General features: G+C 38.8%; 1 protein-coding gene and 1 pseudogene across 1 annotated transcript in view; one reads left to right on the forward strand and one right to left on the reverse strand.

The window, feature by feature from the left end:
- DGKI (diacylglycerol kinase iota) overlaps window positions 1-12,857 on the forward strand; it is a 375,451-nt gene that overhangs the window by 194,947 nt on the left and 167,647 nt on the right. The window contains exons 11-12 of the mRNA XM_039860746.1: window positions 2,270-2,352; window positions 4,294-4,354. Coding sequence (XP_039716680.1) covers window positions 2,270-2,352; window positions 4,294-4,354 — 144 coding nt within the window. The remainder of the gene's footprint in view (window positions 1-2,269; window positions 2,353-4,293; window positions 4,355-12,857) is intronic.
- On the reverse strand, window positions 11,089-11,204 carry LOC120601376 (uncharacterized; annotated as a pseudogene).

Below are 12,857 nucleotides of genomic sequence, written 5' to 3' on the forward strand. Positions count from 1 at the left end.
ATATATGTACCACAGCTTCTTTATCTAGTCAGAAAGATTACTTTTGAGAGAAGTAATTATCTCATGCCTGAATGTAATATACAGCTATACGAGTTATCCCTATACGGCCCGAAAGGACATTATTCCAATTGGCTACAATGTAAATGGCACCTCCTACAGGTGTGCATTGCAAAACTTGCCAGCCTTAATACCCCTTCCTCAAAAGGATACACGGAGACAATCAGGTGTTCCAACTAACACAAATTGAAAATGAGCAAAAACAAAAGATGTGGTTACTTGAACCTTCTAGAGAAATTTTAGATTAAGAAAATAACCTCTAAATGATTTGTATTTCTTTCTTTTTAGGCAAGGCAACCCCTGGTCGACCTCACAGATTACAAGGACCTTGTCAGTTTACAATCCCTTATTTTTATTTTTATTTTTATTTATTTTTGATTTTTTATTTTTTACACCTACGGCACCTGGTCTTCCTAGGTGGTCTCCCATCCGAGTACTAACCAGGTCCGACCCTGCTTAGCTTTGTATTTTTGTTTTTTGAAAGGTGTTGAATAGCTACTATTGTATGCATAACAGGAGAAGCTGAAATCGAAATGTACACTCAGCCATAGCCAACGGCAGAAGGAATGATTAATGTCAATGATTCATATCGTGCTAGGAATTTAAAGCTGAAAAATTAATTTTCTAGCAAGTCTGTTAGAGATGTTTTATAAATTGATTTGTCATTAAAATGACTTTTAAACATAAAAGATTACTTGAGATAATCCTTGACTGACTTGATACCAAGGCCCAGTGTGGAAAGACAATGATCCAGTATTGAGTTGGTGTTATGGATCTAAACCTATGTCTGAATTTTATAGGAAGCAAAATATGTCATTTGGTGAAACCGAAGGATTAGTTGTAATAATTAAGGATAGACTGTTATTCCTAAATTTATAGCAAGCATACGACAGAGCAGAACTCTTAAATTATAGGTTTGGATGGAAAGTGGAACAAAAGACCTGAATTGGCCTCTGTAACAACTGGAATAACAATGTGATAATTATAAACTACACTTTAGCCCTTACGCCCTCAAGTGTAATTTAATGAACAGATTAATGGGGAGCAAAAAAGAAAAGGACTAACATTTACAAAGACCTATTTTGTGCCATATACTATGCTAGATACGTAACTACTATTGACTCATTTAATTCTCATAATCACTCTGAAAAGTACACGTTGCTCTCCTACTTTAGTTGCTGAATTTCTGCAAGATTATAAATGCTAACTGTCACCCAGTGTTCCAAGTTATTTTTGAATCAAATATCATGCTGTTTTTGCAACTAGGATGACTCTTGAATATAGCATAGCATAGTAGGTATGCAAAATTAGAAATATTTTAAGAAAGATCAATCATGATATCTAATAAAGGAACTATAATTAGAAGCAACAAACGCTGCCCAACCGATCAAATATTATTTGCTATGGTCCACAATGGTGTAAAATGAGACCCTACTCATTTTAAAAAGCTCTTTAGATGCTACTTAATAAAAAGATTCTTCTTTCATTTCTTCTTTGCTCGTCACTTTAAAAAATGACCTTCAGAACTCTATTTGCCACGATGATCGTCTCTATAAATGTCACGTTTACTTAAAACACTCCCGAAACGTTCACATGTGAAAGAAATGTCTCAAACATATACAGACACGGAAATCGAAAAATGTCAATGCAAGATTCGATACCACTAATTGGAGAAGTTGTATGTATGTATATTATAAATAATGGGAGCCTGTGACACTTTTGCTTCGGTTAATAATTTATTTCAGTAAAGTCGTACTTAGTTAATACTGCCCATTTTTCATGTTACGCAAAGCAATAGTAATCTGCACAATAAATTAAAAATTATTATTAAATTAGGTAGGCTGACTAATAAGTTCCCTACATGGATTTTCATATAATCAGTAATGATGGCAAAACTGATAGATAGATTAGATTAAGCACCTATTGCATGTCAATTACTGCGATGTGCTCCTAAAACATCATTGCATTTAATTCTTGCAAGAAGTCTGCGAACTAGGCATTCTTGCCTCACGTTAAAGAGAGAGGAAGTGAGACTAACGTAAGGAAGGAATGGATTATACAAAAATTTAATCTGAGCATTCTATAAATATTGATGGCCAAAGAGCTGTTTATAATTTGATATTATTTTAGATAACAGGATTTATTTATATTTTTTAAATAAGCAGCTAATATTTGGGAATTTCTTCCCATTGTCATTCTTTTTCCCTTACAGGGAACAAAAGTCCTGCAGATGTTCATGTGGTACCTGAATCCACGGCAAGTCTTTGATCTTTCTCAGGAAGGGCCAAAAGATGCGTAAGTCTGGAAATACCCTCTGTGGTCCATACCATTATAGGCAAGTGAGAAGGACTTCCTGCTTTGGCGTCAAGCTGCATTATTTGGTTACTTTGCGAAAAATTTTCTTACCCCCTCTCATCTACTTTCTCACGTGTACTGTTCTCTTTTAAAACTTCATCTGGTGTTTTCCCTAGTCTTTATTGGGTTAACTCCCTTCGAAACACATCTTCTCGGTTGTTAACTCAGTTGAGTCTTTCTCGTGTGTTTGCTGCTTGTGTACATGCAATTGTGGGTTAGGAGAAAGTCTGAAAATTGAGAAAGGATCCACCAATTTTCTATTTATGCAGATACAACTTTGGAGACGTATGTTAATAGGAATGTGCCTTTGTGGAGAGCGGCCATATTTGTTTACGAATATGTTCTTATATTTGAATCAGAGGGTGTGTGTGTGCGCACGCGCGCGTGTGCGTGCGTGCGTGCGTGTGTGTGTGTGTGTGTGTATCTGTGTCCACTTGAGAGATTGATTAATTGATCACAGTGGGGGAGACATTTTAATTCCTGCTCAATCTCTTTTCTGAGCTGCTCAGAAATTTTACGCTCTTTTTTTTGTTAGAAGTGTTGAAATAAAGTCTAGATGGAGGTGACACGTGTCTAACTTTTTCCCGTGGTGGAAAGAGGAGCACGTGGTGGGAAAGGACAGAGACATCGTTACCGCTTTCTGACTCCCTTTAAAAAACCCATCTATTAAGATAGTTTGGATATTATCTGATAATATCCAAAATTAGAACTTAAGGGATACTAATTATTTTTAACAAGTAATAATGTCAGAGGCAAAGAAACAGCAGCTTGGATAATTTTTAGAGAAATGATATTCTTGTATGTAATGGATAGATTATATACATATATATATTTAAGCATGTATGAGAACATTAAATATAAATTTCTGCTAATGTTCTCTTAATCTATAAACTTCTTCCCCACTAGAGTTTGCTGTAAGACTTCTACATGTTTTTCTACATTTGGGTGCACTAAGGCAAATCTTGTACCCTGACTTTTGCCCTTTTAGATGCTTCATTTTCTTAAGGTTTTATCACTTTAGTTAAACTTTAGATAGATACTTCATAGATCAGCAAGAGAACATAGCAGGACAGGAAATATTTTTAGGAAAAATATTATTTGATTTAAATAGGTGATGTTTTCTAGAACAAATCCATTAACAGCTTCATTTAGGCAAACAACTTCACTTGGGCAAACATTTTTACAGGAGTGGTATCGCTGCATTTTCTTAAGAGCCACCATGAAAAATAAAATAATCTAATTTTAGTAGGCAAATTCAAAATAAAAGAAAACCAGTAAAACTTCCCTCTTGGGGCTGAGGTGTATAATGGGAGTTTGACTGTTAAGTGAGTCGAGAGGTAGATGGAATTATGGATGTAGCAATGGATTATCTTCCCCCTGTTTTTCTGAAAAAGATTTTTTAGGATTAAGAATGAGAAGTTGAGGTTCGAAAAATAAATAGATCCAGGAAAAGCTAATAAAATATAAGGAGGAAATGTATAAGGCCAATTTATTGTCAATTAATGATGATTTTCTTTGAGAAAGGAGGGAGGAGAATGATGGGAAAAGAAAAAGAAGAGAGTCCAAACTAATGAGGAAAATAATGTGAGTTGACGTGTTAATAAGAATTAAGGGAAATAAAACTCTAGGACATCCTAAGATCCCATTCCAGTGCCGGCCACTTAAAAACGATGTTTGCTGCCAGCCTCTGGTCCAGTCATTGGCATCAGCCCTCACGTGGTTGCTTGGTAACTGGTTTTGATGTCGTTATTATCCTCATGATTATACATTTTCTCCAGGGATACCCTCCCCGCCCAACCCCCCATTTTTGCCATGTGTTTTCTCTTTGCCATGGCCAGTGATGTGCTCTTCTGTTAACTTTTTCTTCTATTTCCTCTACAGGCTTGAGTTGTATAGGAAAGTACCAAATCTGCGGATTCTGGCCTGTGGTGGCGATGGAACGGTAGGTCCCTGAAATAGAATCCAACTCTCTCCCTGATTTCTTCCATCTTTCTTTTGTTCTTCTTATTCTTTCCCTTTATTCGTCCTCTTTATTCTTTTCCACCTCGTGCTCTTTCCAATCCCCTAAAGCAGGGGTCCCCAACCCCTGGGCCATGGACTGGGACCGGATCCGTGGCCTGTTAGGAACTGGGCCGCACAGCAGGAGGTGAGCGGTGGGTACGTGAGCGAAGCTTCATCTGTATTTGCTGCCGCTTCCCAGCGCTAGCGTCACCACCTCGGCTCTACCACAGGTCATCAGGCATTAGATTCTCATAGGAGCACCGGTCCCTGGTGCCACAAAGGTTGGGGACCGCCCGCTGCCTTAAAGATCATCAATTGGTCCCATCTATAGTCATTTTTGAAGGAAAGATAGAATTGGGCTGAAGTTTAATGCCATGGATATATTTTCCTGTGTTTTATGTGTCTCATCTATTTTTCCATTTGCCCTCCACTTATGCTGATATATTTCGCAGAAGCAAAGAATGTGACATTTAGATACTGCTGCCCAGTGTCTTTTTCTTCCGTATTTAAAGTCTGCTCTTGCAAGACCTCGGCTTTTGTTGTGAACTATCATTGGCTTTTCTCTAATTTCCCTAATTAGAATGTTTTATTTTCAAAAGTAGCAACAGAATCTTCTAATTTTATCTCTCATAGCACATTAGCACTTAATGCACTGTTGGATACACAGTATGTACTAATAATAACACTGAGCAAAAAAGGACAGTGATTCTGCTGGTCCTTTAAGATACTCTGTAGAGAGAAAAACATTTTTTTGATGGGAAAATAGCATTTACCATTCTCAAGTTTCACGATGCACATTATTATCTTATAATATTTATCACAAAGTCTTAAAGAAGCCAAACCTATTTCATTCTGTTTAACCTCGTGTTTTTGAAAATTATTTGACCATGGAATTTTTTTTTCTCCCACAATACCCATTAAATTTCAATCAATTGTAGTGTTCTTGGGAGATATATTTAGAGATATGATAGTGTGGGATTTTCATAACTTTCTTTGGTAAGAATTACATCCAAACAAATAAATAAATATATATGTATAAATTAATATATTTAATTAATACACACAGATTAGTTATCTTTAACAAAAGGGTAAACTCATTCGTGACTCTTTACTATGGTTATCTTCCTTATTTCAGAAACTAATTACCTTCTTCTATACTTTGGCATCGCGCCCACATCTTTTCTCTTCTAAATGTCAGTGGCAGCAGCAGACAAGCTGAGGTTATGCCTGGTGTTCTGAATTCATAGTTCTTCCTCTTTCTTAAGTGACCATGACCTCAAGTCCACATCAGCGACCTCTTTCATCTCCTCATCTTGGGCTTCCTCATCGACTGAGTGTACCACCTTCCAAACTTCCCCTTCACCCACCGAACCTCCCATCTCCCCGCTCTCTCTCTCACCTTGCTTCTTTCCTTCCTCTACCCAGTGGATTTGTGTAGGAAGCACTGTTCTAGGCTATGCGATATTGAGGCATTCTCTGCAATTAGATGCGTATTGAAAAACATGGGATTTCAAAGCATAAAGGACAAAGAGAGAAGTCAGCCAAGTTCAGACACTTGTGAAACACCTGTAATTACGGAGTCTGAGCCAGAGTTCAAGAGGAAAAGGAAAAGATAGAAGTGAAAGGTAGTCTAACCTGTGAAGCAAACAAACCAAAAAGGAGTTTCAAGTAAAAGGAGAGACTGGAGAATTATCATTGAATTTGCAGACTCGGGAGTAACTGGTGGTTTTCAAGATAATAGTTTCAATAGAATCTCTGGGACAAAACCCAGGATGATGAGTAAGTGAGACTTGATATGTTCCTAATGGATCCTAATGACCAGGCTCAATTACAGTGCTGAATATCGATGAACGTACTCCGGTGCCATTAATATCATCCTGTTTGACATGTAGACTCCTTGGTTTTACTTCTTTTCTTATCCCATCTTTTTCTAGCATTTCTTCTTTAAATACACCATAATTAATGGGTATTCCGCAAGGCTTAAATATAACTTTTATGTTCTAGATACTTTTTTTTCTCTTAGAGACCTTATCTATGTTCCTAACTTCAGTTTTCACATCCTTGCACATAACTCACAAATGCACTGGACGTTTACTTGGGTCCCTTGCAGCAGGCGTGTCTAAGATAAAAGTAGTATAGTTACCTTAGAGGTGGCACATACTTTTGAACTAATTATTTTTGTCAACAGTAGCCTCTGTAGTCCAATCACTCAAAATTAAAACTTTGCTTCACTTGTATCTTATGTAAGAACAGGTTTTATTTTATTTTACCTTGCTAAAATATGATGTTTTGTGAAAGATATATGGGGTTTATGAAATATTTATCAAGGCATATGATTGATATTTTAAATGTTGTCAGTTAAGAATATGAAAGTTTTAATTTTCGCTGGTGGCAGAGTTTATATAAAAAAGAGGTTTCCTGGTGGATGTCTGAAGAAAAACTGCTGGCTAGAGGCAAGTGAGTATAATTCTTGAGAGCATCAGGTATATATTTGACGTAAGGTACTTAGCTTTTCATTAACATACTATCACTATAAAGGCTGTCAGAATTCTTTCAGTATAGTGACAAAGGTTCAGGGAGGGATTGGAAATGGAATATTTTCGACTGATTAAGATGAAACTATATTAACTGTTAACCATGTTAAAATGTACAAAGTGTAATTTAATATATAAGCACCTTGCATTAATTTGGAAAAACATTATTAGGCTTCAATATTAATTTAATTTTATGTTATTGAAAAATACAAAAAGGCAGAGGGATATATCTCCCACTATTGCACTTGGAGGTGGAAGAGGGAGTTCCGCCACTATTTCTGCGACCTTTGGCAAGGTCCTTAACCTCTTCCGAGACATTCTAAATCTGTAAAGGAGTACTTTGAATCTCTAAGGGTCTTCATGGCTGTAGCATTATAGTGAAATAGACGATTGCTGTGCAAGAGAACTATAATGCAAGCCTTATTTTAAATTTTAAGTTTTGTAGAAGGCACTTAAAGTGAAAAAAGAGATGAAATTAATTTTACAATATAGTTTATTTAACCCAATATATCCAATATTATCATCTCAGCATGCTATCAGTATAAAATCCTTAATGAGCTATTTTATGTTCAATTGGTACTGTCTTCGAAATCTGGCAAATATTTTATAATTCCAGCACCTCCAATATGGATTAGCCACATGGAGTGCTCAGTCCTCCGCTGTGACCAGTGGCTACATGCGTAGTTGCTCCATCACTGGTTTGCGTAATCCTGAGGTTGTCACATTGCTGCAGGTATCCGATGGGCTGGTCCCATCTGTGATCTCTAGGCTGAGAGAAATCTCGGCTCACTCACGAATGACCTCAGACCTTCATGATCTCCAACTAGAATTAGCCTCTCTCTGGTCATGAGGTAAATTTGTATTCTCTCCCTCTCTTGCCCACGTCTGCACCCACCCAGCTCTCGGTGGCTGCCACCCTGCTTAACTATTAAAGAGCATGCGAACCTAGACACTGAAGGCACATGCATCCTCCTCTTCTCATGGCCCCTTAGGGTGTGACATGATCCCCACCTGTCTGGCCCCTATGCCTGATGAATAGGGTTGGATCAGCACATCCACCTTTAACCACAGCAACGTCCTTCCAAAGGCCTGGATTTTAGCCACTCACTTCATGCTTATGTCTTGGCTTCTCTAGATGAGGCTACACGCTAAACAGTAGGCACCCGTATGTCTGACCTACTACAGGGAAAAAAGTAGTATTTTCCTTTAACTGACAGTGGCGGGTAGATCACTCCAAGTCTCTCTTCTCCCGCAGCCTCAGCTTCACGCACATGCAAAGGAGGAAATGCATGGTCTACCTCGGCAGTAGGCAGTGTGAACGAGTAAATGGATGTTCTAAATCTACAGTCTATTTCAAAAAGCTCATACCTTGACTTCTTTCTTGATTTCTTTAGGGCTGATTTTAAACATTCCTTTTAGCATTTGGCGACTTCGTAAACTCTTTAGTGCAAATATAAATTAAAATATCAAAGGGAAGGGTCGTGGGGGTACATATTAGAAAGGGACACCCAGTCGTTAAATGCCGGCTCGATTATCCATCAGAGTTCAGACATTTGCCCTGGTTTTCTCTGATCTCTCAGTAGGGGTATCCTTCCTTTTTCTGCCTGCACGTAACACAAGGAAATGCAATGTGTGTCCTGTTCAGATAAAATGTCAACTCACTGTCCTCTCCACCTCGGAGCCGCCTCTCTTGTTAGTATATTGCAGAATGAGAGTATGGCTCAAAATGCACTTGGAGAACATTTAATGACAGCTAAAGCTGCACATGAACAGGTGGTGGCAGCATTGGCCAGCAGCTGCGGCAGCAGCACGGCTGGGCTGCTCAGGGACAAAGCCGGCAGCCCCACTTCCTCTAGCACAAAGAAAGGAAAGAACTCTGCAAACTGGAAAATGCTTTCATCCGGTTAGGATAGTTTTCTTCAGTTGCGGTGGAAAACGTGCCAGGTGCTCTGTATTGCAATTAATCAGATTATTTCATTGAAAGGTGATAGCTGGTGGAGATGATTTGGGGAAATGCGAAGGTCCCAGCAAACACTTTGGGCCTTGAGGTCTTTCATACAGTTTTGCTCTTATAAAGGACAGAGATATGGTTTAGTTCTCAAGATCTTTTATGTCTCTGGCTATTGTAGGTGTATTTGTTTCCATTCCCGTTTTTATAGCACCTTTCTGCCACAGTGCACCTCCGCTGTTAGTGTTTTTGATCATCTGTGAAAGGAAAATCTTTGTGATTTGATGGAGTCAGAGGTGGGATTGACTTGTGAACTTCAGTGGAGAGACAGGAATAAAGCACTTCGCTTCTAGGAAACTGGACCTTTACAGATGTAGTAAAAAATAAAAAAAGAAGAAGAATGTAGCTTGATCATAGCAGCTACTTTTAATTTAGCGTTTCCTGTTTTTCCGGCACACGCTAAGCAATGTCTACACTTTATTTAATTAATAAAATAACCCTAAGCGGCAGATATTATTCTTATCCTTTTTAAAAAACAATTTTACAAATGAGGGAACTTAGAGAGATGGTGACTTGCCTAAACTCACGCAACCAGTGTGTGATGGAGCTGGGCTTCATACTCCGCTAGTCTCTCTCCCTCTGCCCTTGCACCCTCCCTCCACCCTTACATTCTCCCTCCACCCCTACATTATGCTGCCTTCAGAGGAAGCTGGTTGTTGGGTGGTGGTGATGTAGCTCCTTGAGCTCCTCCTGTTGCTCCTCCTGTACAAAGGAAAGATACAAACCCACCTCCGCCAAAGGACTGGGAGCCTCACACTGATTGTACCCGAGAGAAAATCTGTGCTGGGAAAGGCAGGAGGCATTTGATGACTCCAGGGGTGATGTCATGATGAAATACTAAGATTATCTGCTTGTATTTAGAGGAAAATTAAATATTTGACTAATTGGCTGGTGGGAAAAGGAGATAGAATATATGAGTTCAGTATAAAGTCAATCAATTGATAAGAAAGGGGAAGATCCTTTCATTCAAATCAACTATACGTTTTCCTTTTCTGTACAGGCCAAGTTTGTAAGAGGAAAGGAGACAGTTTAAAGAGACCTGAGGGCTCATGCCACTTTGTGAAACTATAGCACAGTGTCCCCTGGGTTTTGGGCAACCTTCTCTGAGAAAACGGATAGGAACAGAGCTTAAGAGGGTTTGAATGAGGGCGGTTATACCGATCAAGACACCCCATCAATTCATGGAAGTTACAAGACACTTATTTCAAAGTCATTTAAGAGTCATTTGTATATAATGGGCTGTAGATTAAACCCTGAACCTTCCCGTTCATCACAGTACTAGCATTTTCTTGTGATTTAGCATTTTTCTTTGCAGGCTCATTTCCAGAGGAAGTCGTTTTTGTTGTGTTTGATTTTTTCCTTTCTCCGCATCACTCCATTGTCCCTTTCTGGCAGTCTGAATGGTTTCCAGGACCCTGATAGGTTTTCTATGGGTGGCTATGGCTCCCATCCTGAGGAGATGTCAGGGGCGCTTCGGGTATGTCTGTGAGCTGCCGGGAAGTTGGGCTTACGATTAGAGAGGTTTCTCCCTCTGGCCCTAACAGGTCTGAGCTTTCTAAGGACTCTGGTCTCAGGCGCTGGTTGTGGTTCTTCTCACTCTTCCTGGCCTCTTATCTCCAGGCCTGGAAGCAGCCTGCTTCCTACACAGCCTCCTGCCAGCAGGGGGCGCAGTCCTAGTCCCCATCATCAGACAGAGACAAGCTCCCGGCTTCCTTGGCTTGTAGCTTTGTGTTCTGCTTGTTTCTGGCCCACAAAGATTTATTTCTTTCCTCTATTGTTGTGTCTACAGTGAAATGGGGTATTGAAAGTGTGAACTCAGCAGTATCTTTACCAAGGATAGAGTGATATATTTCTACTAAAATAAGAAAAAAAGATTAAATTTAAATCTACCCCAAAGAAAGTGGACTGACTGGTAGGTACAAACCATGAAGGGGCAGCCGATTGATCATCTCTCAGAGTTTTAAAGAACCTGCCTTCTTTTCCTATCTTTGAATGGGATGTTGAATTAGATTCCTGCTAATTTCCATTGCATTTCTGAGAGTCTGATTCTGCTCAGGGCTGTTCGCATCTGCAGTCAGCGATTCATGATCGTTGGGATTTCTGATTTTTACATTTTTTTATTATTATTTTTTATGCCTACAGCACCTGGTCTTCCTAGGTGGTCTCTCATCCAAATACTAACCAGGCCCGACCCTGCTTAGCTTCTGAGATCAGACATCGGGCTTGTTCAGGGTGCTATGGCTGTAGACGATGGACCGTGGCTCCACTGGGGCGCGAACCCAGGACCTTCTGTGTGTAAAGCAGGCAGGCGTGCTAACTGCTACACTATGGAACAGTGTCCTGATTTTTAAAAAATTTAAATGACATTTAAACCCCCTTCTTGTAGTTTATTAGAGGCACCTACTTTTACTGTATTTAGTTGGTGCTTTTAGCAGCCCAGGAACAACATCTAGCACAGTTGTCAGAGCTGCTTTAGCATCTGGCACTCGCCCTGCCGCCTTGTACTTCAATAGCAAGCTTTGTTAGTATCGCGTGTAGAATAAGAACCAAGGAAGCACTGAGTGGAAATCTAAGGAGTTGTCTAGGTATAAATTATCGAGTTTGGGAGATGAAGGGGTTTTTGGACACTTGTGGATTTTTAGCTTATCACACTGGATGAACGTTGTGCAATGCCTTTTTAGAAGATCGACACAATTTTAGACTTCTTGATAGACAGGCAAGTTTTTCATCCTAGGAAGTGATCCTTGCGAAGGGGAAAGGGTTTTAGATGGGAGTCCAGGGACCTGATTGGACTTTGACTCTGCCACTTCTACTTATTTAGTCTTGAGCCAATTATGTGGCCTCTCTGCACCTCAGTCAATAAGTCTGCAAATTAACTGAACTTGAATAAGCAGTTTCTAAGGTTTTTCCAGTGCTTCAGAGATTCTGAAGTACATGGCACTGTCTCCAGGATGGTCAGCCTGTCCCCAGAACTGGGTTTAGTTCTTTATTTAAAGGCTCCCTGTGACCAGAGTAGCTAAGGGGTTGGCCTCTGGTGTTTGGCACACTTAGTTTGGAATGCCTGCTCTACCACATAAAGGAGGTGATATTAAGAAGGTCATTGAATTTTTTAAGTCTCAGTTTCCTTATCTATAAAATGGAGATGAAAATTTTATCTATCTGATAGAGTTGTTTTGAAGTTTAATAAGATAACTCATTAGAGAACTTTGTTCGGGACTAGCCCATAGACAGCCAATCAGTCTATTACTCTTTTCGCGAATAGTAAACTCCTCGAGAATAGGCATTCTGCCTTATTTATCTCAGCCTAGCTCATTTACATTTTTATTTCAATAGCTGAGTTTTGTGTTTTATATAGAGTAGTATTCAATGAATGTACTGTTAAAGTATAATTTCAAAAAAAATTTAGAAAACTTGGCTCATACAAACATAGAATGAATACATGTCAAAAAATTTATTTAGTTCTTTAATGAAGGAACTAACAAAATAATAAAGCTGATTTATTGGAGACGTAGAGGAAAAGCATTATGTAGCTTATACCAAAATAATTTTTCTAAATTTGAGACAAAATTTGTTTATGTCCTCCGGGGGAATAAAACTATAACATTTAAAGTAATCTTCTCTTCTCGATATTTGCATCTTTATAGGACAGAAATCTTCATGTTACCCGATAGTTATAAAGTTCTTAGATAGGCCTGTGAAACACTACTCTAGTATGACATTGTGAGGATGTGCATGTTTGCTTTTGCTTTTTTAAAGTTTTGGGTAATTTTTTAAATGGTTATAATAAGACTAAACCCAAAGTATTATTTATCTTAGAAAAATGATTAAACTGGAGTATGATTCTAGCATTTAAGTATCTATTTTCTGTCTACACTTATAATAAGTGCTAGGTTCATTCCTAA

This window comes from Pteropus medius, unplaced genomic scaffold, assembly GCF_902729225.1.
Source record: "Pteropus medius unplaced genomic scaffold, Ma_sr-lr_union100, whole genome shotgun sequence".
Lineage (NCBI taxonomy): Eukaryota > Metazoa > Chordata > Mammalia > Chiroptera > Pteropodidae > Pteropus > Pteropus medius.